Source organism: Anser brachyrhynchus (genome assembly GCF_964034855.1).
Source record: "Anser brachyrhynchus genome assembly, chromosome: 4".
Taxonomy (NCBI): Eukaryota; Metazoa; Chordata; class Aves; order Anseriformes; family Anatidae; genus Anser; species Anser brachyrhynchus.
Window position 1 is genome coordinate 50775701 of NC_137698.1, and position 27037 is coordinate 50802737.

The following is a 27037-nucleotide window of genomic DNA, read 5'->3' on the forward strand; positions in this document are numbered from 1 at the left end:
TGATTTCAATTCTTGGAGGTGTCAGGAAGTGCTAGATGAATTTTATTTTCTCTACACAGTTTTGTTTCCTTCTGAGTAATAATAACCACCCACAGAAGTCTGTTTTATATGGAGGTGCTTGCTTACAGCAAGTCTCCTAATTTTCAAAAGTGGTGATAACCTTTGTCACACGAAGAAAAAGGTGTGTAGTTTTTTCCTTTAACCTATTCAGGTAAAATTCTGCATCTGTTTAAACATGAATTTTATGTATTCTGTTTCAGTACAAAATTTAATTTGGTAGTCAGTATTTAAAAGACAGCATCCCCTGCTATTTACCAGAAAGGACAGAAAGGTCAAATTTACTTGGTCAAAAATATTTTCCTCATGGCTTTTACTCATAAAATGAAAATGAAAAAGCACGAAAACATAAGGGAAGACCCGGATTTCATCAGTCATAACAAAGAAAAGCAGGGGGAGGAACAAGAAAAGTAATGTAGTTCTCAAATGAAAGACTTGCGGTTGACCTTGGCACGGGACCAAAAGCCCCATCTGCAGGTCCCACGCTGCCTTCATGTCACCGAGAGCTCAACAGCCCTCGGAGCCGCGAGGTGGGATTTGTGGAGCAACGAGCACTTAGTGAGAGAAGCTGTGCCAGATACCCACCCCAGGGAACCGGCCTCCAGTTCGCTATTTGCCTGGGGATAAGTGATTTATCCAAACATCACAGCATCACAGAGACCTTTTTTCTGTGCACACATAGACTAAAAAATAATGTATTCTGGTCACTACCAGTAAAACTAAAGGTCCAGCCCATTAGCATGGGAGTGTATACGGGAGGAGTTACCAACAGGTCTTCACAATGGCTTTTAATCATTTAAATTTTGGGGTATAGCCAGAAGACTAAAACGTGTCCTTAAACACAAACCAGTGCCTGCTGATGCCTGGGCCTGCTCTTACTAACAATTTTTTGATACGCAGCCCTGTGTTTCAAGCACCGAGCTGCAGGACACGCCGGGTGACCAGGGGAGGGGACCTCTCTGCTGCTGGCCTTCATCAGAGCTGCGCTGCCAGTAACTAACTCTCCTGGAGTATTTATTTTGCTAATAATTTAATTTGGGCATGTCGGGCAGCAACTTCAGCGATCACTTCAGACAGTTCCCTAGTTCATTTTTCAGAACTTTCCCAGTTAGTGAAGCACACCATATAATTTAAATGAATTAATCATTCCTATGAATGCTTACTACTATTCCTGTCACATACAATCCCATGCTAATTAGCAGGTATTTCACTGTTAATGATAACGACTAGAATATGTAATTTGCAGTCCATGTGTTGATATTTGCAGCTCCCATTGATTGCAATGTGATGTGTAGGCACTCTGTGCTTCCGTATTTAGGCAGCCCAACAGAGGTCACCTAAACTTCACATTGAAGTGCCTAACTTTAGCTTCTGTTTGGAAAGAGCAGCCAGCACTGATAATTTCCCTCCCAGAAATTTTCAATGATCCTGGAGATTTACATGGGCACGGGCCAGTCGTTGGACCCTCACCAGTTTGTAGGATGTTGTATCTTTGGAAAGGCAGCAAATCCAAACCGATACCGTGTCAGGTATGCAAGACAAGCACACGAACATTTACAGACAGGCAGTGTACCGTGCTGAGGCATACATGATGCAGCTAAAGGAACTCACCCCACTTTTGTGAGAGATCCAACTAGCTTGTACGCTGCTATCCACATCCGTGATTATGCATGTAACTTCAAATTCTTCCCCTTCTTTGAGAAGCTCATAGCTTTTGGATAAGGTAATGACTGGAAGAGCTTTGTGAACTGGAAAACAATTTATAAGTGCATTACTTTTCATTACCTTTGGAGTTTCCCAGAGGGGATAAAAATCAACAGTCATTAACTTTCCAATAAAATTTCAGGCCTCCAAGAGATATTCAAATTTCTTTAACATATTACACAGTTGTTTCTTTACAACAAGCACGTTTCAGCTTCAATCTCCCTTCAAATTAAACTTAAGGTTAGACAATACTTGTTAGAGCTTAGCAACTTGCATGAATAAACTTGAAAATGTTGAACCATCAATGAGACAATGGGACATTCCATGACAGTGATTAAAATGTTGCACTCTATAACTGAAAACACAGCCAGGATTGGTCACTGAAGAACCACAGCCTAACATTAATTGCAGCTTTTAAATACAAAATAGAACAGCTGACTCAAAGTACTGTCCAACAGGTCCCTGACAGGCCTCTGGTGGACCTTCTTGGAAGCTTCTCTCCCCATGTAGGACAGGTACAGCTCAAGGCGTTCAGCACACCCGCCTCTGAAAGCGCCACAACCTCTGCCCACCATGAAGGTTCAGAGGCAGGGATGGCTGGAGCCAGGACCACTGACAACTTTGTCACCTGAAAGGTAGGTGGTTACAAGCAGCCAGGACTGTCTGTTTTGAGAAATACTGCAGACCTACTGCCCTGTGGGCTAGCTGTACCCCTGTTGTGCTTTGGGGTGCCTTTTGACAAGTCAAGTACTCTTGAGGACTACGCATCTCTTAGCAAAGCTTTTCAGCTCTGGTGCTTCCACAGTTTTCTTCTGTTTTCTCAATCCTTTCCTTAAAATTTCCTCATTTGTGAGACTCCAGGCTTGCACCAGTAGAAGTGAACCTTCCACCAGGGCTCTTATGCAGGAAGACTCAATTTCAAACTGTGACTGCAGAAAATCAGATAAGGCATTCTAGACTCTCTTCCTGCCTCTGACACAGACTTTGTAGTTGTATTAAGCAAATTACATGAAACTTAGGAAAATGCCATGCTTTTCATCCATTCATATTTTAACAATAATGTTTTCCTCATGTTGCTGCAAGCGGCTATGGAAGGGAACAAAGAACCATGTTTGCTCTCTTCAGATATAAATGCCCACATAAAAATCACACCACAGCAGCACCCAAGAGACATGAGGAAGCCAGTGCAGAATGCATGCTGTGTTCTCACCCACCAGCAACTTCTAAGGAAAAAAGAAAAAAAAAGCCATAATGCCCCTCATTGTTTAGAGAAGGGCTGGACATAAGCACTCCCTGTGTTACAGTAACAGTGTGGTGTATGTTTGAGTACGCCCGCACAGTTCCCTGTTTCACGGACCCTCTTCTGTCATTCTGCACCAGAAGTTCAGGCTACAGGGTTTAAGTGCCATACTTCTGATTACAAAAGCATTGCCTACAAAAGGTGAACACTTAAGTCTTGAGCTAAGGAGAAAGTGGGGACTGGTACGGATTTAACACTACAGCCCAGTTATTACAACAAATGACAACACCACAGTACTGCCTTACTGCTGGTGGCCTTCAGCAGATGCTTCCACTCAGTGCACACTTCCTCCCAGATGCAGAACATGGGCAGGCTGCCCAGGTCCTCCAGGCCACCTACTGCTGCCCACCATCAGTGGGCTGCTGGCAATGGATGCCAAATTAGTGCCTTGTCGTCTGAAGTCACCATTGTATTAAGCAAGTACAGGCTTCTACCCCATAAAAAATGAAATAGTCCAATATGACAACTTGCATTCTTCTATGTCAGAGACATGACAGTTGTATCAATCAACTGTTAAGCAGTTTCTTTCTTTGGCCATTCCTGAAAAAACAGTTGGAAAAAAAACTTGTTACAGAACAAACACCAGAGACAGCAAGAATGGACTTGAATTTTTTTAGTCAAAGGAGAATGCCAGAGATGCCTGTATTGATTAAACTTTAGTTCTCTTCTCATTAATTAAAATTTCTTATGATTCATTAGAAGCCATTAAAATTCTCCCTGTTAGATTCCAAATCACCAGGAAGAAGATTTCTTCAATTTGCCATATCAAGCTGCAGACTTGAGTCGGCACCCGCTGCCAACCCCTTCTCACCGCTGAGGAGCCCAGGACTGAGCAGGGCACACCACCAGAGACACGAAGAAGCAAACACCACTGCGTCACCTCCCTCACAAACACGAGGGGCGATGCTTGCTGTGGCTGACCATCACCCTGCTCCTAACTGCACATGTGGAAGGAGCCAGGGGGAACCCACTGGACACCTCTCTGAAAGCACAAGGATGACCCCTGGGATCCCCACCTCACACTCCCTGCTCAACAGCCACCACCCCAACGTGACACCTTGGCCAAACGACAGAAACACACTTGCAGTGACAGAAACAACACAGCAAATGTCTGCACAGGCAAGGGACGCTCCCTCGCTAGGCCTCACTGCAGCTCCAGCATCGCCCACACGCGCTAAAGGAGACACGCTATCAGCTGGAGCAAAGGATGTTTAAGGAGCCCGAGAACTACATGGAGAGTAAACTGTTGTACTTGCCTCTGAGGAAACACCGAGACAGTCTCTCCCTCCGTTTCTCTTGGGAGTATTTATAGAGCAGATTAACAACATGTTGCGTGATCACAGGCTCTAAATCGTCCACACAAAGCCTGCCTGTATTGCACTGTGCAGCCAGGCACGGGGCTTCTCCTTCCCAAATCCACCTACCACCCTGCCCTAGGGCACAAGGGCATGTGAAGGTGAAATACAAGGCCTCATCAAGGTGTTCGCAGAGCTAAGCGGTGTATCTGGCTGCCCAGCCACATCACATTCCTCATTTGTACTGGGAGCACAGTTGCTGTCATGAACATCCTCACTCATAAAGATGGAGACAAATGATGACCCTGTGCTCCCCCAAGATCTGTCTCTCTGCTGAATCCCTCTTCTTCAATGTCATCTATCGGTTCTTCCTGCTGTCACTTATGGGCAACAGGCATGTGAGTCATGAATCCAAATCTCCACTTTGCCTGCACAAGCCTGTCCAAACCTCAGGGCACTGGTTTGTCCCCCAGGTTTAACAGCACAACCCAAATTTCTTAAATGGTGAAAAGAACAACTGGAAATCACCTTGAACAGGAAACATGAATAATTGTGGCCAAACCTGCCCAGCATAGCCACAACCCATGTCTCACATTACAATCAGCACCCTCACAAAACTTGCCCAGAACAAGCTTCCACCAGCTTTCTCTGGGCTGCCTACAGCAGCCAGAGGTGCCACAAAGTAATCCCTTGGTGCTGAAGCACATCTGAGTAGAAGATTCCAGAAGTCTCTACATGAGCCACCACCTCCAGCCTCCCTGTGGCAAGCTCAGGACACAAGGGGAGATTTCTCTTTGGAGCACTTCCCATCAATTCCTGTGAAGATGAAAATCAGGTGCTCTACAAGAGGACAAAAATCCTGTGTTACCTGGCCTCACATTCAGGAAGATGTGCTCTGATATTTTCTCGACTCCATTATGCTTTGCCAAGCACTGGTAGCAGCCCTTGAATGACCTCTGTACGTTCTTTATAATGATGCCTTTCTGTGGATTAGGAATGAATGTCATATTTTTGGGGAGAGGTTTGCCATCACATTTTCTCAGGGTGAAATTTGAAACATCTGGATCTGTTAGGGGGCACACCAGCAGGATGTCACTGTCTTCTTTTCCGTAGATGAGAGAATCAACAAGGAAGAGAACATTTGGATCTGTGAAGGAACACAAAGACCTGTAAGAATAGCTGACATTGCAGTGGAAACTTCTGATAATCTTAACTCTGCAGCTGGGCACATATTTCAAAGAAAGTTTTACATTTAGCCAGTAAAACTGAGTATTACCCAATTCATGTTTACTAAGAGACATTAACTTTTGTCTTAAAAGAGCAGCACAACAGGAGATGTGCAGTAGCATTCAGTACCAGACACGCTAAAGAATAATGTGCACTAAAAATAAACCTACTGCTTTTTTTACTGGGGGATGGAATTTTTTTTTTTTTTTGCTTTGTGTAGTTCCAAACCCCCATCATCCACCCCCAACAACAGTAAACAGATTTTCACAGACCATTAAAAGTAATTTGCTTTTAGCTTGTGGCAGGGTTGTAAGGTTTCATGCCCACAGGAGGATTTTGAAGAAATTTATGAGCAAATGGAAGTTGAAAAGCACCAAAATTATGGTTTTCACTTCTGTAAAATACATAATCTAAATGAACACACATTGCTACTAGAGGAAGCACCAAACAATTTCTCTCTCTCTCCTCCCTGAAACCAGGGGTATTTTTAGCCTCTGTAGAAAAACCTAGGCATAGAAACGGCATATCTGATTGAAAAATCATCATGTAATCTTTCACAAAATAACTTTTCTAAAGCATTTCATCTTGGCCAACCACAGTACACAAACATACAGTAATTTAAACACTTTTACAACCAATATTGAAGCCCATGATAGCTGATGACCTTGAAACACTAAGAACCTGGCCATTAATAGCAAACACAAAAATAAGGGATGATGTGGTGACAAACACTCTGTAAAAGCATATTTCAGCTCCCATCTGCCCTCTCCACAAGGTAGCATGAATTAGAACTTTAGAAACAGTTTTCTTTCTTCTTGTAAAGTGGCCTTGAACAACTTGAGTCTCTAGAGATCAACAAACTATGACTTAACAGAGAAAGACTGAGAAGTCTGTTAAGATGACAGATAATATGCATTTGGTTTAAGACAAGACGTATCAGGCTGAATATGAAGCATGGGACATTTAGGTAGGCCATTAGGGAATGCTTTTTATCACAAAGGTAGTTCATTACAGAACAGAGAAGTTAGTATCTGGTTTCTAAGTGAGTGAGGAGTAGTTTTAGCCCTTTCAATACTGCTGCCCAGGAAGAAACCACCAACTAAAAACATAGAAAACTGATGCTTTCATCAGTCTACAGCTAGAGAATGGAGACTACTAACAGAAACGGAAGTGTAAAGTACGTCTGAGCAGACCTGAAGTGTGACATTTTGCACACAGAGATATGCTACAAATAGCTGTCACTCCTAAGCTAGAAAACCGCTTACTGGAAGAGCTCATCTAAATGTCCCTAGTCTCAGCAAGTTTACTGATTAGTTTCCTCACAGTCCAGTTCCTCCCCAATACAGACAGCCAAAGTATCTTCACTGTACAGAAAGCACGGCTCACTATGGAAAAAATCAGAAGTTCTTGAAAATAGAAGAAAGGAGCAAAGACCTGTTTCACCAACAGTTGAACCTGCAGGGAAGGCCTTGTTGGGGTAAGCAGAATCACTGAGGAGCTCTCCTCCCATCTTCCATCCCCCTCTGGAAGGGAAACGTCATGGTCAGAAGACATGGAAGGATTTGCCATAGGGAATCCAGGCTCAAACAAGGCTGCTCATAGTCATGTTCTTTCCTTCACAGCTTCCCACCCCAGGTACACATTGGGAAGCACCTGCCTTCTGGGCATAACTCAGGTTCCCAGCACAAGTTGTGGAGGTGCTTGTCATTGCTCATGTCTGAAAAGACTTAAGATCAAGGGATTTTTCAGTCTTACCTACGTGTCTGAACTAGCTTGATCTTCACTGAACTTATTTGGACAGGGACACAAACTGCTTCTGTAGATACAACACAGGCACTTTCTGCCAAAGCAGAAAGGTGAAAGAGGCACATGCCTGAAGTCTGTCAACACTGTGTCATCCTTGATCACAGGAACACAGAAAACTCATTGTTAGTAGATCAAAATCAGCGTAAGAGATAAACACCTGTCACCATTTTATGTGCCACTTGGGACTGTGGAAGACTGAGGCTTTCCTTCTGCAGCTTTACTTTTGGTCCTGTTTTCTCTTCATTCCCAGCTGTACAAGCAGAAACTGTGTGGGTGCTTGTGGCAACCTCACAAGCAGCTGTGCTCATGGCACTATTTTCAAGGTGTCATAAGATGTCACTGAAACGCAGCTATAAAGGCTGCCCTATTAAAGGCCCTATTGCAAAATAATGGCCAACATCACAAACATTCATTTTACCACCAAGAATCTGTCAAAGTGAAGCTTGCACATTTTTCACACAGTTAAGGCACAAGTTAACAACACACTGCATGAGGGCCACACAGCTTCTCTGATGTTTTGGTAATCATGCTCAGCAGGAGGGTTGCCTGCTATCCTAAGGTGAAGGAGTCATTTGAGTAATGGAAGACACAAATGTATCTATGATCACAGCTGTCTTAGATAATTACCATGACCTTGAAGAAAACAGTTGTGGAAGATAAAGTCAACAATGTTTGTCAGGTATGGGTAAAATACATGCCAGATTTCCTTTGGTCATAGTCTCAAAGAAACACAAAAGGTCAACAAAATCATTCACGGTAGCTGCATGGCTATTTGGACAACTCAAGAGCTTTGCACTTTAAGCTGTGTGCCCATCTGATACCTTCCCTTGGGAAAATACTCCTCACTGTGCTGTGCTGGTATCTCCCCACCTTGGAGAACAACTTTGCAGTAATTCCTAAAGGACTGGTAAGGTTCAGGGGAAGCTCTCTGAGGCAACCTCTGCTGAATCAGGAATGCTATCTCCAAGAATGTGAAAGCTGTAGGACTTCTTTCCACCAACAAGGAAAATCACCAGAACTATGTAAAGCAGAAGCAAAGCAACTGTCTTCCTTACAAAGGAAAAGGGAATGCCAGGCATGGTAAGCTGGCAGCTTGAGGACAGCTGATGAAGCCACAGATTGGGAGCAAACAAAAGAACAGAAGAAATATGAAGAACACACTGGACAAAAAGGAAGATTTAGGAAAATGTGTCAGAGCAGAGGAATTTTTTCCCCATCTAAGATGTTTCTGAGCAGACACATGGTAGATCAGGAGCTAGAGGCAGAGGAACCATTTGCTGCCTGCTGGACTAACCCTGAGAGCGCAGCCTCAAAAAGCCAAATCCTATAGCTAACTGCCTCAATAAATCAAGAGCTTGGGGTCAAACCTTACATGACTCCATACTGATGGATGGCATTGAATTAAAAAAGACATTTCTGTACATGCTTCTTGTTTCCTCATGGTACAACTGACTCACACAACTGATTTAGGTCTCTTGACTGGCTTCTACATAGAGAGCTCCGGTATAACATCTCACCACAAAACAACAAGGATGTAAAAAGAAACTCATCCAGAAATTTGCTCTGGTGAAAAAGCCATTGCAAGCAAAGCTGGGAGTAAGTTTTCCTTCTGCTGGGCAGGGAAGAAGTTTTCTCCTATCAGTCTGTGCTCTCCCCTTGTGCCTCAAACATGTTTCCTCCTCCAGCATTTATGATCCTGTTCTTTTGGGAGTGAGAAAGGATGGGGGAAGCAAAAATAAAGCATTCAGTAATAGTTACCTTTAACAAAAACATAAAAAGAGGTGACAATACTCCCTTTGCTTTTGCATATGTATCTGCCTATGTCTCTGACTGTTGCATTTTTGGTGTACCACTCTTTCTCGTTGGAACTCCTTGTTTTTGCTGATGGGTCTGAGTTCTGGAAATTCCAAGTCACGGGTCCATCCTTGTTGCACTTCAGCCTTAATTCCTCCCCTTTATTCACAACCAGTGAAGATTCTTCATGAGGCAGTGAACCACCTAAAAAAACCACACAAAAACACAAAATACAATGCCTGTCAATACAATGCTCTCTTTTTTTTTTCTGCAATGAAATTGTTATTTATAGTTATATACATACAGTTAATATTGTTGGAGTTGTTTCTTAAAAGTACTAAGCTGCAATGACACTCTGTGCAAGTATACAGCCACCTTTTGCCTTGCAAGACCTTCTGCACACATAGCAAATAACCACTGCAGATGGAAAATGGCCTTTAAAAAACCTCTTGAAACTAGTTTCAGATGCGCCAGTTTCTGCAATGGTTTGGCTTTTGAATGGGAACAGACCCAAGCTATTTAAAAATTAAATTCAAGAACATATGAGCCTGATTCTACATGGCAGCACTTTTAATCATTCTTTGTCATTTACTCAGTATGTTGCCAAGAACTAAACTTTCCTTGCTTAACAGTTATCTTTTTTTAACTGCTCTCCCGTACTCAGAAGCTCCACTCACACAGTTAGAAACGTCCAGTTTAAGAAAGAAACCATCACATACTTTCCGCACTTTTTCTTGGGGTAGTAATTTGTCATTTGTTAACAAAAAAAAAAAAAGTGAAATATCCTTCAAGCTTCCATCCCAACACTACCAAATCATTGTCACCAAGGCACTGAGCTCCCAGTCACTAACACCGCTGAAAGTGAGTTGTTACCATCTCTTTCACTGAATATACCAAAACGCAACTTTTTTTAAGTTCTCAGAAAATAAAGGTGTGTAAAATTACCGGCCTCAATTCACAATTCCCAACCACTTCCCAGCTTACACGGTGTACTTGGAGAAAGAAGCACTTTCAGGCTTCCCTGGCTCCACTATTTACATCAGTCAAGCAGAGGGTTGCTGTGTTAGCGTACCCCGATAGGGAAGTCTTAGTGAACGTGCAAAATGGAGTTCATAGCTGAAAAAGCATGTAAATTCTTACTACTAAGTACTTGCTTGAATATCCAAATGATGTACACAAGTACTGAGGCAGTATTGAGGAACCAGCCCTTCCTCTTCCAGAGCTGCTCTTTTGTCCTACAAGCAACCCTTAGCTTCCAATGAGTGCCGTTAGCTAACGTCCCCCTCATGTGAAGCACAGCTGTGCACGACTGTACAACATCCACATCTAGAAGCAGAGTCACGCCACCAAAAACACTGTCTGCATTCAAAAACACTCTCCGGGCTCATTTCTGAGGCTGAATTTCCCTGCCCACACAGATGACAACAGACGCTCAAGCAAAACAATCGGATAATTAGCTGGGATGAGATTATGTAGTCCAGACTTAATTCACTTATCTCACAGCTTTAGTTGTTCTTAAGGTGCATACTGGAGTGAGACCAGGTCAGGTAACTGCTCCCCTTCCTGACAAACCCAGCAGCTAGGACAGAGTGAGCTGCAAAGGATCGTCAGACCACCTGCACAGTCTAATTACTTTGTTTGTGGTCTGGGTTTTGCAGGGAGCCCTCATTCTCCCCCCACCTTCCTCTGATTAAAATTCATTTATCAGCGCTCAACACAACAGGCAGTTATTTTTCCAGTGTCACCAGAAATTTTCCACATGAAGCCCACTAACCCTGCTTATACATTTCCATGACTGAATGAATAAGCAAGCATCCTAGAAATAATAATTGACCAAAAAAAAAAAAAGCAGAAAAAAATCACTTCTAATTTCAAACCTGCCACCTCAAAGAGCAGGTGTGAGCCTGTGGCACGGCAGCTCAACCGAGGAGGGTAAAACTCAGCATCTCAGGAGCGAAAGTCCCAGCCAGCAGTGGCTTGGCAGACAGGAGGGCAGAGGCGAACTGAGAGCAGGGCAGAGGCAAGGAGACCTCTGATGTGCAAACCCCTCATATCAGAGCAAAATAGCAAAAGTGCAGGGCTTTATTACCCACTCTGGCACTAGATTCTCAGGCCGCAGCCGTGAGACAAACACCAGTGCTCCCCTCCCTCATGCCGTGCAAGGGCAGCCCTCCTCCACGAGTACAAGGGGCGATGCTTGCAGAGGCCCAGTGTCACCCTGCTCCTAGTGCCACACGTGAAAGGAGTCAGGGGGAACCCACTGGACACCTCTCTGAAAGCACAAGGATGACCCCTGGGATCCCCACCTCATACTCCCTGTTCAACAGCCGCCATCCCAACATGACACCTCGGCCACAGGGACAGAGACACACAGCGACAGAAACAACCCAGTGAACTTCAGCACAGGCAAGGGATGCTCCCGCGCTAGGGCTCGCTGCAGCCCCAGCATTGCCCACTGTAATGCACTGTGCTGCCAGGCATGGCGCTTCTCCTCCTTCCCAAAACCACCTACCACCCTGCCCTAGGGCACATGAAGGTGTAATGTAAGGCTTAATCGACGGGTTGGCAGAGGTAAGGGACAGACCCAAGGCAAGTGGTGCATAGACTAAAACCATAACCAACCTACAAAAGGAGTGTGGATCTGTCTGAACCATACAGATCACTGTGGTGTGTGCAAATGCTGAGGGATACTGCAGCAACAAACCTGTCCCCTTCCGAAGACCAGCTCTTTAATCCTAACAATAACCATCACCTCGTGCCCCTCTAACGTGTAGCACAATACGGCACAGTTGGACTTGACATGTGACGTCCATGTCTGAAAGAGGGAAACATTTCTCAAAAAACATCCCCATTTGCATTCAAGAAAATGAGTCTTTTCATTTCTGAGGCTGAATTTCCCTGCCCGCACAGATAACAACAGATACTCAAGAAAAACAATCAGATAATTTGCTGGGACGAGATTACGTAGTCCAGACTTAATTCACTTATCTCACAGCTTTAGTTGTTCTTAATGTGGATTGAGAGCGGGTCAGGTAACTGCTCCCCTTCCTGACAAACCCAGCAGCTAGGACAGAGTGGGCAGAAAAGGATGGTCAAACCACCACAATCTAATTACTTTGTGGTATGAGTTTTGGAGGGAGCCCGTCCCTTCCCCATCTCCCTCTGATTTATATTTGCTTACAAACTGACAGGCAGTCCAACAGCAACTGTTTTTCCAGTGCCACCAGAAAATTTCCACAGAAGGTCCACTAATCCTCTACACAAACTCACACGACTGAACACATAAACAAACATCCCAGAAATAGTAATTGCCAGAAAGATTAAGAAAAACATCATTTTGTATTTTTATGTGATGTTTGTGACGTTTACCTACTCTTCTCCTTAGCATTCCTCATACCCATTCAGGTTAGGAGTTTAAATTGTGTAACATTTATTACCAGACCATCTAGCAAGTTGGTGGGTAGTTTTTACAGGTGGTAAACAACACAGCTGAGCATGACTCCATCCAGGGGCACAAGAAATACATTACATACTGGAGCCAGGGAAAGAAAGGCAAAGATGGAATGAGCATACTGTGGCACCCCACAACACAAGCTACAATATTGTAGTTGAAGCCATCATGCACATTTCAAGACAATGTTTTTACGGTTCCTTTTACACAGCCTACAACTTCTCTGCCAAACAATTTACAAATTGATTTAATGCCTTGTGCAAGGAATTCCCACAACCTAAAGTTTACCTGTCACCTTCTGAAACAAGGTGTCTTCAGGAGAAGGAAATATGGCAGTGTAAAGACAACAGGTGGCAAAAGGAAGGACTACCAGATGTGTTTAGTGTTATGCACCCAAATATCGCCTACCTTTAAAAGAGAATTAAAACAGTGCTTAGAAAGAAGGGAATGACTTTGCATCTTCTTTTTGCAGGAGTAATTACATAGCAGAAATCTGAGAGTTTAACCACCAACTGTAATCCAGTGTATTAATCCCCACAGCATATGTTCATCTGCCATCTCTTGATCTTTTCACAGACTGTTAATGCCTCATGTCTGAGACTGCTCCATTTGTACTGCACCTGAAGAACATGGGTGCTCTTCCAGGCTCACTGTTGCTCTTGTGCACTCCAGTAACACCAACTATAAACACATAACCATAATGGTAACACTAATAACTTGGGAATCATGTCTGTGGGCATCCTATATGCTAAGGATGGTAAGAGATCTCCAAGTGCAGAACCCCATGGGATGCAGTCTGCTGTCTCCTCCCAGGGCTCCATGTTGACCCCAGGAAGGACCATGACTTTACCAGTCACCAGTGGGACTGTCAACTCTCTCAGCAACAAGATGGAGGAACCCACGGCTATGTCTCAACTGAAAATTCCCAGGGGTGGGTCAGGTACAGAGAAAGGATGCATCCTGGCATGCTGATGCTCTCTCCCTATCTCCTTACATCTTGGAAAAGGAGGTGAACCACAATCTCATTATTTAGCTGAGTGTCCCAACCTCAGTGATGCCCACCTGACCACAGGGGCCCCACAGGACAAGGGGAAGAGAGGAAATCCATCCTCTGCTCCCACGGCTCCTGTAGACTACCAGGGACAGATAATTGTACTGTTGGCCACGGTCCCACCATGAAACATACAACCCTCCCCATGCACTGCATAGCCAGAACACCACACTGGGGCTCTGAACGACCCTCTGGAGTTGTCCTCAAGGGCAATCAGCAGGTAATTATGCTAGCAAAATAAATTGGCAATGACAAATACTTAATAATTAATGATGTAAAATAAAAATAAAAAATATGCAAAGCTCAGAGCTGGACAGCCCAAGACTCATTTTGGATGTTCTAAATCTGTGTCCCACAGCCAAAACCAGTCAATTCCACCCTAGCTTCTCCATGTAAAATAACAAATTTGAGGTAAGAACTACAATGCTGGGATCACTCGTGAACAAGGCTGTGTAACTGTAAAAAGCAGCAGAATACATGAATGTATTACAAGCAGTTTCCTAAGCCCTAAAAACGGAGGGAGGGGGAGGAAGGAGGGGGAGGAAAGAGGGGGAGTACAGCACTGGTGAGTTTTGCCTGCAGAAGGAACATCTGGAAAACCAGGCTGGAGGAATTAGAAAATGAAACGGCTCTAGATAATACCAATAGGAAATTCAGGTCAAATTGCAGGGATATGATTAAGGACAGCAGAATGTTCCTGTAACAATTAAGGGATGTGCAAACACAAAACCTTTGGCTAAGGAGTACACCAACCTGGAAAAAAGTTGTTTTTATGCGGGAGTTTTTTCAGCCTCAGCCACAGGGCTGCCATAGCAGGGGAAAGCACATCAGGTGCACATCCCCATCACGCTCGTAAGCAACTGGGGATCGTCTCCAGCTGCCAAGCAAACAAAGGACATGGGACTGCCATGGGATTAGCCGAAGAGTCACACAGAGAGGATTTTATTCCTAGCTCTGCCACAGGTTTCCTGCAAAACCTTAGGCCAGCAGCTTAGTCCCTCTGCTTCCTTTTTCAACTCTTACTTAAACATTAAAAGGAACAAGTTTGTAGCATTTCAACAACACAACAGATAGCATGCAGAGAAAAAAAAAGAAAAAAAACAATAACAACTACCAAAAACTGTGCCTTATCCCACTCCCTTCCAAGTTAAACTTATCTCAAACATCTTCCAAGATGAGGGCACAGCACAACTTCACATCACAGCCACAACATATGAATACCTCATTGCAAGGACCCCTAATCTTCCTATTGTCACGCAGTGTTGTTGTTTAAGGACCCCCCCACACACACATTTGGAAACCCAGCCTTTCTCCAGCAGCTGCAGGTGGAGCAGCACAACAACAGCAGAGCTGGGCACTGACTTCGTTTCAAGAGATATCACACAGACTTCACTCATTGTATTTTTCAGTTTCTCATCTACAACAACATAAGAGAGCAGAAATGAGAGATAGGCTTTATCAGTTAAAGTAGTGGCACTGTTGTAGATACAGTGGTCTGGGGATATCAGCACAACATAGCTTGCAGGGAGGTAATATCCTCTTTCAGCATGCCCGGTACTGCTGGAAAAATGAATATGTTTTCAAACACACAATTCTCCTGCAGGTCTGAAAGAGCAGAAGCAGAAGTGACTCTAACTCACATGCAAAAGTCACAGACAGAAGAAGCCTCTTTTTCTGTATTAGTTGGTCTAATTGAAGAGTATCACCTTTCCAGCTCCGTCTCTTATTTGTTAAAGCCACTAGGCACTTGATATATGTTATTGTACAGCCAAATTTAAGACCATTTCAATAAGATTTTTTTTTCCCTGCCATTTTATGCCCCAAAGAAACAAATAAGTGGAAAATTCACATGTTAATCACACTGAAGGAACTTTAATTTACTCTGGTGCATAAAAATCTCCCAGATTTTTTCAAAGGAGAGATGCTATCATATGCTTACTTGTTTTGTTCCACTTCACCAAACAGACACTCTCCCTTATGCTAGATGAAAAGTTTTGCAATGGCAAATGTCAGTTTTCAATGATTTGATCTGAAAGCTGCATCACATACCACTACAGCTACACTGCGGGGGAAAACAAGGCTAGCAGTATACCCTTTTACTTTGCAGAAGAAACCATCCACACCAACACCCAGGCTAGTGTTTTCCTCAAAGACGTAGACCAAAAATAGACCAAAGACATGATTGTTCCTCACAAGCATAGCTGACTCTCAGGACATATGAATGCCACACGAATGCCATAACTCCTTACTAACAGAAAGACTGACCTGCCCCTCTGCCCCAGTTTCACTTTGGAGACTGAAAACTAACTTAACCGTCAGCAAGCATGTATTACAGGGTTTAGACTGATTAGGCTGCCCTGCAGACCCAAGTGTTTTGCTTCTAACCCATCTAACAGAGTCACTGCCATCTGCAGACCAACAGACTTTTCAGTGTTGTGCATTTCCCAAGTAGAAGTGCTCTCCTTCCCAGTGCCTGTGCTAGCACTTGCACTGAAGTTTTGCATCCTCAGAGGCTCCAAGTTACCAAGCAGAAAAACGGGGGAGGATGAGCAGGGGCTTTGGTGTTTACCCAGCTGCATGAGGGCAATCACTGTCTTTTCACACAGCATCCTCATCGTCCCCTCCCCAGTCCCAAGCCCTTCACCCTGCAGGGGCAGAGGGGCAGCATGGGCTGTGGGGAGGGCAGGAGGAGGGAGCTCGACAGCCCAGTGCTCAAAGGAGCAACCAAAGAATTCTTCTGCAGCCAGAGGAACAGAGAAATGGGTATCTCCCAACACAAAGAGCAAGTGTGAAGCCAGGCGATTCCTACCCATGACAAACTCCAGAGAGGAAATGGAAGGAGCCTGGAACAAAGGTTGTCTTTATCATCCTTGAAGGCACAAGCGTGAGGAACCACAGGGGTGGCTGGACCTTGGCTGCAAGACACCCCTGCCACGCCACCTCCCTGTGCAGTGCCATCCCACAGAAGGCATCAGCTCTATGTCCTGGGATTGCTCTTACACAGAACTGCATCACTAAGCATCTCACACCCTGGGAGGGGACTCCACAGAACAAATAAAAAGCTCTGAAAACTGCTCAGATAACTGAGAATACACCTGTTTACTTCCAAAGAGAGATCATCTGCCCTCCGAATGACATGTGGTTAATCGGAAACAGAAGCATCAGGGCCAGGTGGCAACACATGGTTGGGCAGAAGACAAATCCAGCCAACTCTCCAACCCCCTGCATACCCCACTCTCCAAAAGGGACATTCACAGGAATGTCAGGCAGGACAAGCATGAGCACCCAGGCTGATCCCCTGCTTGTGGGCGGAAGCCAGCAGGTTCTCCTGCAGGGTCAGCAATTAGCAAATGCAGCTAATTGTACTTTGCTCCCTTATTTCAGAAGCAGGCCGAGCAGACCAAGCTCTGCACATGACCTGCAAAACAAACGTGCAAGAGATGGCTTTTACAGAGCAAAGCTTGCTCAAGGCAGAAGGCTGGGGGAGGTACATGTACCTTCCAGAGGCAAAAGACATACATTCCTCTTCCCCCAGCTTTGTTTTTCCTTGCTGGAGTGAGGAAACTCAAGCCATGCAAACAGGGCACTTTCCCCGTCTACCAAGAAGCTTGCTTGCCCTTTCTGATTGCCATGACTTACTCTGCTAATACAGCTAACAGAGGCATTTCTCAAAGGCAGACACGAAACTCTGGTTCGGCACACATACCAAATCACCTTGGCAGCATCAAACATCATGCTTCTCTCCATGGTTATACATGACACCTCCCTGAATATTCTTTTTCTGGGTAGTCATGGCTTTGGGGCTGTTTCTTTTTGTAAGAGCATGATATGAACTATAGCAGCCTAGTCATTCATCTTGAAGCACAACGAGCAGCAACCTATTCTAGGTGATTAATCCATTTTATTACATGATGTTGACACGCTATGGTCTCCCGCACCCAAACTTCCTACCACAGAAGGAATCTACAAGCACCGTGTTCACAAGCAAAACCAGACTTAAGATTTTAAACAAAACGAAAGGTCTGATCTTAAAGCGACCACCCGCTAATTCTTATTCAAAGTAAAATTACAGAGGACAGATAAATAAATGTGTATACACACATTTAAGTAGGATTTACAGAAAGAAAGAGTAATTGCTTGCCACAACACTTGTCAGTTTTGACAAATATACAGCATTTAGACTGATCCTTACTTCTACACAAATATTTCTTTTTTCCCCCTCTAATTTCCAGAATTAGTTATTAAACAGCTGTTCCCACACTTTTTGCAGCTGGTAGACACATAAAATATACAAATTATAAAGTAAGTAAGGAGAACAATTAAAGGGAATCAAAAAGTGCACTAATATACGGTATATTCAAATTCAGCTGTCATTCATCCAGTCTGTTTCTTTGATAGCTTTTTCTTCTCACTTCTCTTTGCTGACATTTACATTAAAAGGTGCAGTATCTTTCAACTTCCATTTTGAACAAATGTTCCTTGTAATGAACAACATGGGCTTGAAAGCATGTTTTCCGAAATTCAGTGAAAAGGTAGTTTTAACGAAGATAAATGAGAAAACTGGAGAAAAGTGAATCGTTCTGCAATCTGAACTAATTCCTGTTTGGAACAGGCTCAACTGAGGAAGGAGATGTAAGACTTTTGGCAATGCAAATTATAATTATTTAAAATCTTGGCAGTAATTTTATCAAATAGTAGCAATTTCATTAAAAGGTGCACTGGTAATCATCTACATAAGGCCTCCAGAGGGGAAAATATACCAATAATTGCATAATTATGTTATCATTGCTCTTATGATGGACCACATTAAATACCACAAAGAGGAGCATTGCTTTTTACTTTCTCTAGGTACTTAGTTCAGTACTTTTTCCTAGAAGATTGCAGCAATAAATAAGAACTTCAGATTAATAAACATGCTCACCAAATTTTGCAGAAATGGCAGAGCTACTTTTTATGCACATATTACGCTGTATTCTCTTTTCCCTCACTGAAAGAACTGGCAGAATCATGAGATAAAAATTGTTTTCAGTGATAAGGTGGATAAGGTATTTATATAGCTCTTACTGCAGTACAAGTCATTGCATCACACGTAATGCATCCGTGTGGCAAATTAATGTATTTGAGAAGCCAGTTTTGGCATATTTCCACGTTTGTCCATATAAACTAATTTCATCCATTCAGTGATTTCTAATAAGCCTGAAATAAGTTAGATTTCCTTCATTTAACTAGTGCACAAGCTTTGCTGCTAATTAGGATGTTGTGAAAAAATTGTGTAAAAGCATTATCTTACCAGCAACGCCAGCTCTAATACACGTATTTTTAAAGGGGGACACAGCGTTAGAGAAATATTCTTGCACATATCTGCTGAAACTGTGAGTACAAAGACTTCTGGAGGATTCATTCACAGGTTCTTCAGAACCTCTGAGGGTGAAGAAATCCAGTTTTGGGTAATCATGCTAACACCAAGCAAGACTGTCAGTGACAACGTCTTGGAAGTGCCTTGAATATAGAGATTAGGATATATTTCTGACAATCCAGTTTCGTTTCTCAAGTCATCTTCTAGCAAGGAGATACATAACTCAGCCTTTTAACTTAATCTCCTGTGTCCGCAGAAGTCCCACATATATTTTTCTTGCGAGTTGTACTTTACCTCCTAGTTTATTAACATAGCCCTACCAGAAACTGCATACATGGCATACACGTAGGAAGCTACTTACTCAAACAGTTGTCCTCCTTCCTACCACAGAAAAGATTAATGGACGTGCACGAGATGGCATCCTGCTGTGAGTACGGTTTGAATACCTGCCTAAGCAAGGAATCCCATTTCAGTATCTTTTTTGATGGTATCTAGTTTATAGGAGGAGACCAGAAATGCAGAGTTTACTCCAGCAGCTCCAATCTGACCTCTTTTATTGTGCTGCATACCCAAAATCCTACATATGATGATATTAGCATTATTGCAGAGTCAGCAATTTTATATATAATACCTGGAAGTCAGACGTGCTATGAAATAGGAAACGTCAACAGCTTGTGTTACAATGAATGCTACTGGGAGGAAGCTTTTATTTTGTTGAAGATAACATGATTTCTTCCCAAAGTTATAAAGTTATGCTCATCTAGGCACAGAAAGTGCTCCTATGCCATACAAAATAGCAAACAAAGTGGCAGCAAAAGTAAAGAAAAGAATCAGGCAGTCACTAAGAAGCAGAACTGAATGCATCAGCACTAGCTGCTAATGCAGGAGAGCACCTATATAATCCTAAGGCATACAAACAGAACCATTTCTGGCAGAAATACCACATTAATGTGCGTTTTTACTTTAATACTACATTAAAAAATAAAAATGTGGCATTTTACAGTGCATATTTTCCTTTTAAAAAGTAAAAATATTCAAAACTAACTTTGAAACTACAACATGAATTAAAACTTACACCTCCTATACTCCTTGAAAAATTAAAAGGCATAATATTATTCAAGCTTTATATTTGCTGCCAACATTTTAAAGATAATCAAACAATTGAATTGATGGAAGTCATTAACTGAGCACCTCTAGATAGGTTGTGCAGCAGTGATAAACCAGTCCTTGGCATCTGGAGTTTCCTTGCAAGTGCAGAGAAAATATTTTCCTTACTTAGTTCATTCAGTCCAACTCAATTAAGCAACTTGCCCATTCAGAAATGAGCTAGTGTAAAGGAGCTGAAAAAAATACATGAATGTTTCTTTCCATTTCCATTCTAGGAATAAAAAGAGGATGAGATCGACTAGTTCTGAAATTTTTGCAGCATAGTGACTAGAAACCGCCAGTTTTGACTACAGATAGGGCTTTCAGACATTAATTCTTTATTTCAAAACATTTCTCAATGAGTTTTTTCTTTGGAATTGGCTGGCTTCTCTGTGGTGCTCTTTATCTAACAGAAGAACATTTCAGAATTCTGGTTTCCTCCATTGTAATTGATGCAAATCATAAGTAAAAAATCAATTATCTAATACATAAGAAATGTCAACACTTTCTGTCTTCATACTGAAACATACACATGAAGAATCAGAATAAGTGTGTATGTAACAAGCTACATAATTGCTTAAATACATGCACTGTGATTAATCAAACTGAGTATAACATTAAGTGCAAAGGCTATATTTAATTAAAACTATCTCAATGGTAATAAAGGAGGTTAAACCTTTCTTTACAAAATGATTAAGTACAAATGCAAAACAGTTAGAATGAGGCTTACTGTTGGCTGATTTAAATCATGATTAAAATCAGATTTACAATGCTTTGAATCAAATTGCAGCACACTACACAGGGAAATAACTATCTTGTTAAACCTGGAAGCACTACATTTCTTTTCTGGAGACAGGTGTCAATTTTACACATCGTCCCTGGAGGTCATGCAAACGAGTTGGAGAGGGCTGAGAAGAACAACAAGATGAGGATGAGTTACAAAAGACGCACCAAAAGAAAGGGCTGAAGAAGCTGTACTTGTTCATCATAGAAAAGTCAAAGGTGTGATGTTAGTTGCCGATATGCAAAATGCTATCATCAAGAAGATGGTGATCAGCACTTTACTATGTCCACAAGAACATGGGGAAAAAAGAACGGAACTCAGCAACAGCAAGGTAGCTGAGGTTAAATATCAAGAGAAGCTTTGAACTCCGACAATTAGTTAAGCATTATAAAACAAAAACTAGTGGGAAAATCTGTACCACAAGTCTGTCTTAGAGCAGCCAGCCAGAAATCTGCCTGGGAAGATCTGCTATGCCTGACCCTGGTAGAGAGCAGGGGACGGACCAGATGACCTCTGCAGGTTCCCTCCAGCCGTACTCTTACAGCTCTGTGGAAGCTTTCTAATATTTGTTCTGTTTCTTAGAAACCCTGCTGCTGGAGTCAGGTGAATGTGTGAGAAAGTCAGATTTCATTTAGCAAAGAATGAAGTTTCCAGTCCTGAGGGCTGTGGACAAAAGCTTCAACCCGTGACGTTGGTGCACCCATTAACTCCTGAACAACAACAACAGAAAAAAAGAAAAAAGAAAAAAAAAACAGATTGAGAGCGCCAAGTGCCAGTTTTTAATCTCATGATGCTGTTCAGCAGGAACCTAGTTAGTTCTGAGTGGCCTAGGTATGTGAATACCCAAAACACTGCTGACTTACATAGCTCATTCAGGCCATTTCTGCCCCTCTGAAACATGCAGGCTCTGAATGACAGGGGGATATTTGCACAGTTCCTTTCATAACCGGCTAGTTTCATTTCTTTTTCCAGTGTGGCTTTTGCACAAAGCTTTTTCTAGAAGTCTGCTTCGTATCGTGAAGAGCATGGTCACCCAGCACGAATGAAGAAGCACTCAGCATAAGACAATGACTGATGGGAAAGGAAAGTAAATGCAGAACTAACCTGGCATTTGTCAGGTCTCAAGGAACATACAAGAGATGCGTTATGACTTTCCAATTTTTCTTCCGCAGTTTTCATCTCTTCTTACTTTAAATCAGCCCATACATCCTCTTTATCACTTAGATTTACAGCTGTCAGTGCTTAGCAGACAGTACTGAGTTCTTCTCCGTATCAGGTATTTAATGATTATATTACGTGATCAGGGACTCGGCTGTCAAATGACATTTAAAATCATAGACTTTTAATGTTGTCAGCCCCACAATGACAAAACTCCCTGCAGTTGATAACATTACTAAATGATGCTTGATTTTAGCTACAGTCTTCAGGAAGGATCTGTACAGAGCAGCCTAGGAGTTGCACGGCACGTTAGCAACATTAGAAACTTATCTGTTATTTGTGTGCCTGTTTGCTGTAAAAGATAACATAACCAAGGGCCTTACATGCCGTACAAAATAATTCTGTTGTGACACGAGAATGAACATTAAAAATCCATTTAAGGGTCTATCTGAAAACCTATGTTTTCAGAATAAATCGATATAATCCCCAAGAGTAAACCCTCTGAGAGATTAACACTTACTGTGTTTTCTAATTGGTATAACCTAGAAAATAGGAGTCGCTCTCTCCCTTCAAACACAGATGTTTACATTCCTCTAACGCTTTTATCACTAACTGCAGCAATCTTGGCCAGTGGACAAACAATACACTCCAGTTGCCATTACGTCTGGCAACAAGCCCATGAGACTACTCACACGCGTAAAATTACGTCCATTTCTGGCCGTTTGCGGGTCACATTGTCATAGAGGGTCAGGCACCCTTTGGAAAATCCCTTCTTGTCTCCAAAAATTTACTTAAAGAGCAAAGCACAACACTTCTGCAGTAAAATAATATAGACGACGAAATTTCAAATGCCTTTTGTGTCAAGTTGTAGTAATTTGCATGTGCATTCTCTTCAGATTTTCTTTAATAAATGTCCCAAAGACGTAAAACACTTAAGTTTGGTTTGCCACTTTCTAAGACCCTTGGTCTTTAGCATCAGATCTCTTTCGCCTAAGGTCACAGCGAACACCTCAAGCTGTCCTAGGGCTCAAGAGACTCAACAGGGGGAGCTGAGTTTCTGAAGGACAGAAACAAGTGCAGGTTTTTTCCTGTGTAGGGGAATATTCAGAAGGTATTAAGGAATTACAAAAAGGCAATATTTTATACTTAAAGTGCGAGGGTTCTTACAGTAACTACAATGCGTTAGGACATCAGACCTCATTTCCTCCAGCCATTCTTTATACGGCTGACGGAGACTTAAGGAAATGAGTCAAAATCCTGGAAGATGTTTGTACTACACAAGAAAGAAAACAACATCTGTAAAATAATGTGTGTCACATACGTACAGCAAGACAATGTGCAGCGCTTGATCTCTGCAATGGCATTCATCTTCACGGACACAGAGAGAAAAAAAAAAAAACAGCTGAAAAGTGTCTTAACCTTGAGCGATTACTGCCTCTCTTCTACAAGACTGATATCAGATTGGATCGGTTGTCATGTATTGTAGATAAACATATATGTTGTTGAAACAATCTGATGCTTTGCAGTTCTCGTTTCATCCAGAATTTGTTATTCCTTACCCTCAGATTACACCAGCCTGTTTACTGAAAGTTCAGGCTAGAAAGAAGCTTTCCTTCAAACTACAGATGCGTAATATTTGGTATTTAGCTTGGCAGCTACAGCTATGCCTTAAAAATCTTGTGAATAGATTAAGAAAAAAACAACACAGAATTACAGTTAAGAATACAGCAGGCTGAAATGCAGAGAATACAGAGGTATCATAGAGCCCCTCACTACAGACCAGAGAGAGAAAAGGCCAAGCTCTACTGCAAGAAACTCCTGACTGGGACATGACTCAGATGTTCCTCCTGAGATCTGCCCCTGGCTGGGGCTTACATGTGCTTAAGACATATCCTTTCTGATTCCACCTGTGTCCTGGTGCAACATGTCCCTGCTTGAGGTGCGTCAGGACCCTCGAATAAGTCCACACACCTGCAAAGCAGCGTTATTGTTTCGGCAGGCAACAGTAGGTTTCTGGTAGAAAGCCCACCGAGAGCCAGCGTAACCTAAGCGCGCTGCAGCTGCGCTCGTCTGTTGAAGAGAGGCTCTTGCTCGAAAAAAGAGCACAGGGAAATGCCTCCAGTCTCTGTGAATGGTACTTAAACTGGCTGCAAATGCGAGTCTCGCTTCTTGCCAAATTTATCCCAGTCTTCATTATGAAGCCTGAAGAAAAATCACTTAGGCACTTGCTCGGAGAAGGTTCCCGGTTGTAACGGAAGGAAAAGAGTTGAGTATTGAGCAATCTTTAACATTTCCACTCTGCTCCTGGCAGTGGCCTTGGGCCACGTTTATGCACAGGGGAATTGGCACTGCTGCAGGGGAGGGAGGAGAAAAAGGAGAGGTGGAAACAGGGGTGTAGGGAGGGCAGGGTGTTCAGATGGGCTGAGGGGGTCAAGGCAGTGACTGAGCAACAGCAATCAGAAACCTCATCAAGTTCAGTCTTCCTCCTTCAGCCCTCCTCCCCCACAGCTGACAGGTACCAGGGAGTGTTATGAAAGCAGACGTTCTTCCCTCTGGGCACGGGAGAGCCTCCTGTTGCTCTGCAGCTGACTGAAAGGAGGGTATATTGATGGATGCTGGAAGGAACCATATCCAGTCTTCCATGACCGCGGGATGGAAATGCCGTGCAGGCTCTGGCAGAGCACGGGGGGACGGGGAGAGCCTCGGGGGAGGACAGGAGAGGCACAGAGCAAAGATCATTTCAGAAAAGTGCATAAAAGGAGAACCGAGCAATCCCCACGTGAAAGGAAAAGTGGAAGCATATGTTAGGACACAAGAAAAACAAAGAATAGGAAGGGGCTGTGGACAGAAGAGATGAATGGTTTACTCCGAGCAGCTCCTTTAAGCTTTGTTTTCTACATCCTCCTTCCCTATCTGCATCCAAAGGAAGAATCTCTTGACTAAAAGCCAAAAAAAATATACTTAATATAAGTTTGCATACGAATAAACAATAGGATAGCGGACAGGTCTGAATGTGGACCGTGGGAGCTCATCCAGCCCATGCATCTGCAGCAGGGCAAGCACAGTGATGTGCTAACTCCGGAGCAGTCTTTGAGCAAGTCAGCTCTGCCAGGACACGAGCCTCCGATCCGATACCTCCTCCCGTGGCACAAAACTAGCCCTGGATGTCATATGGCTGTGCGATGCACAGGTGTTACAGGCAGTTGTCTTTTTTTGGCAGCAAGACACTTCTACCTGCCACACCATGTATTTTTGGTCTACACACAAGTTTCCCTAACGTGCGCCAGGGGGTGAAATGTCTCCCACTAGGGTCTGAACCCAGAACCAGACGAATGATGGAGAGAAAGTTTCTCCTTGCCCCTCCGTACTCTCACAACCTCCAGGAGATGCTGCCAGCTTCCCAAGTTTTCCTTAAGGCCAGTTTAGCCATAAGAGGAAGGATAACCTTTAAGGGAGGACAACAAGTACGCGAAGCAAAGAAAGTTGGTGGCTGTTAAATCCAACACGTCTCACGTCCCAAAGCAGAGCGCTTCACGACAGAGCCCCGTAAATCGCCACGGGAGCTGTTCCTGGTTATTTTACTCGTACTCCCTTCCAGCACAGTGGCCGGGGGGGAGGACAGAGCCCGGCGCTGCAGCCCCCAACATCTGCTTCTGCCTCTCAGCAATGTGCCAGCTCGTAGGAGGAGCACAGCCCGTGCTTCCCCCCAGCGGGGCGTGCAGCTCCCCAGCAGCCGCCTCCCCGGGCACCTGCCGAGCTCCGAAAGCCTCGTGCAAAGCCGCCGAGCGCCGCAACCCCACGCCGCGCCTCCAATCTCCAGCCCAGCGATGTCGAGCCAGGGGGAACCCCTCTCGCCGAGCGGGCAGCCGGGATCCTTCGGGTCCCCCGCCCGGCACACCGAAGTTTTGGCGCCCCCGAAGCCCCTCTCGCTAAGAGGCGGCTCGGTTGTGCTCAGCAGCCCGGCTCCGACGCCTCTCCCCGGGGCTGCACCGAGCCGGGCACCGAGCCCACGACCCCCGCGGCCCCCCCGCGACCCCCGGGCGCGCTTCGCCCCGGCAGGGCAGCGCCGGGCACCTGCCGGCGGCGGCCGTCCCCTGCCTATTGTTCGAGCAGCGCCGAACCGCGGGGACATTTTGTACTGATGAAGAGATAGTTTATTGTCAAAACAGCCCGGCCCGGAGAGGTTGGGGGGGGGGGGGGGGGAACAACACTCCTAGCCCCCTCCCAACCCCGCAGAACCGCGCAGCGCAAACAAAGGACTTTTTTTTTTTTAATTACGATTTTTATTTTTCCTACGGGGCGTCCCGCGAAAGCGACTGGGGTGGGGGGGGGGGGGGGCGATACCAAACGCAACCGAGCTCTCTGCCTCCCCCCTTCCCTTTACCTCCCCCCTCCCTCCCCTCCCCGGTGTCCCCTAAAGTTCCCCGCCGCCCCCTGCCCTCGGCTCCCACCTGCGGGGAAGAGGCTCAGCAGCAGCAGCAGCAGCAGCGCGCCGTGCGCCAGCAGCTCCCGGCCGAGGTGCGCGCCCTCCATGCCGCCGCCGGGCCCCCCCCGGCTCTGCCGCTCGCACCGCCCGCCGCTCCGAGATGCCCGAGCCCCCGCGGGAGGGCTGCGGACTACAACCGGCCCCGCCGCCGCCGCCGCCGCCGGCCCCGCCTCCGCCGCCCGCCTCCCCCCCTTCCCCGTCCTTCCCCGAGCCCCCCCCCCCAACCTCGGCCCGCCCCGACGCCACGGGTATGGGCGCAGGTGAGGGGGGGAACCCCCCCCCCCGGGGGGCAGGGGGAGGCGTCGGGAGCCTCGGTGAAAAGAGAGAACCGCTCCCTAACCCCTCCTCGATCCCCCCACTTGATATCATTATTATAATTTTTAAGGAATAAGGAACCCCCCCGCGGGGAGGGGCTGGGGTTG

General features: G+C 44.5%; 1 protein-coding gene across 4 annotated transcripts in view; it reads right to left on the bottom strand.

Moving 5' to 3' along the window:
- Positions 1 to 26784, bottom strand: part of KIT (KIT proto-oncogene, receptor tyrosine kinase) — a 54162-nt gene extending 27378 nt beyond the window's left edge. For 3 of the 4 annotated variants that reach the window (XM_080592203.1, XM_080592200.1, XM_080592202.1), the window contains exons 1-4: positions 10324 to 10486; positions 9148 to 9387; positions 5225 to 5503; positions 1669 to 1805 (exon numbers count right to left, since the gene is read on the bottom strand). In XM_080592203.1, coding sequence (XP_080448329.1) covers positions 1669 to 1805; positions 5225 to 5503; positions 9148 to 9387; positions 10324 to 10471 — 804 coding nt within the window. In that variant the 5' untranslated portion in view covers positions 10472 to 10486. Of the gene's footprint in view, positions 1 to 1668; positions 1806 to 5224; positions 5504 to 9147; positions 9388 to 10323; positions 10487 to 26580 lie in introns of those variants that run through there. The other variant, XM_080592201.1, reaches the window with a different exon arrangement.
- Positions 26785 to 27037: the final 253 nt, after the last annotated feature.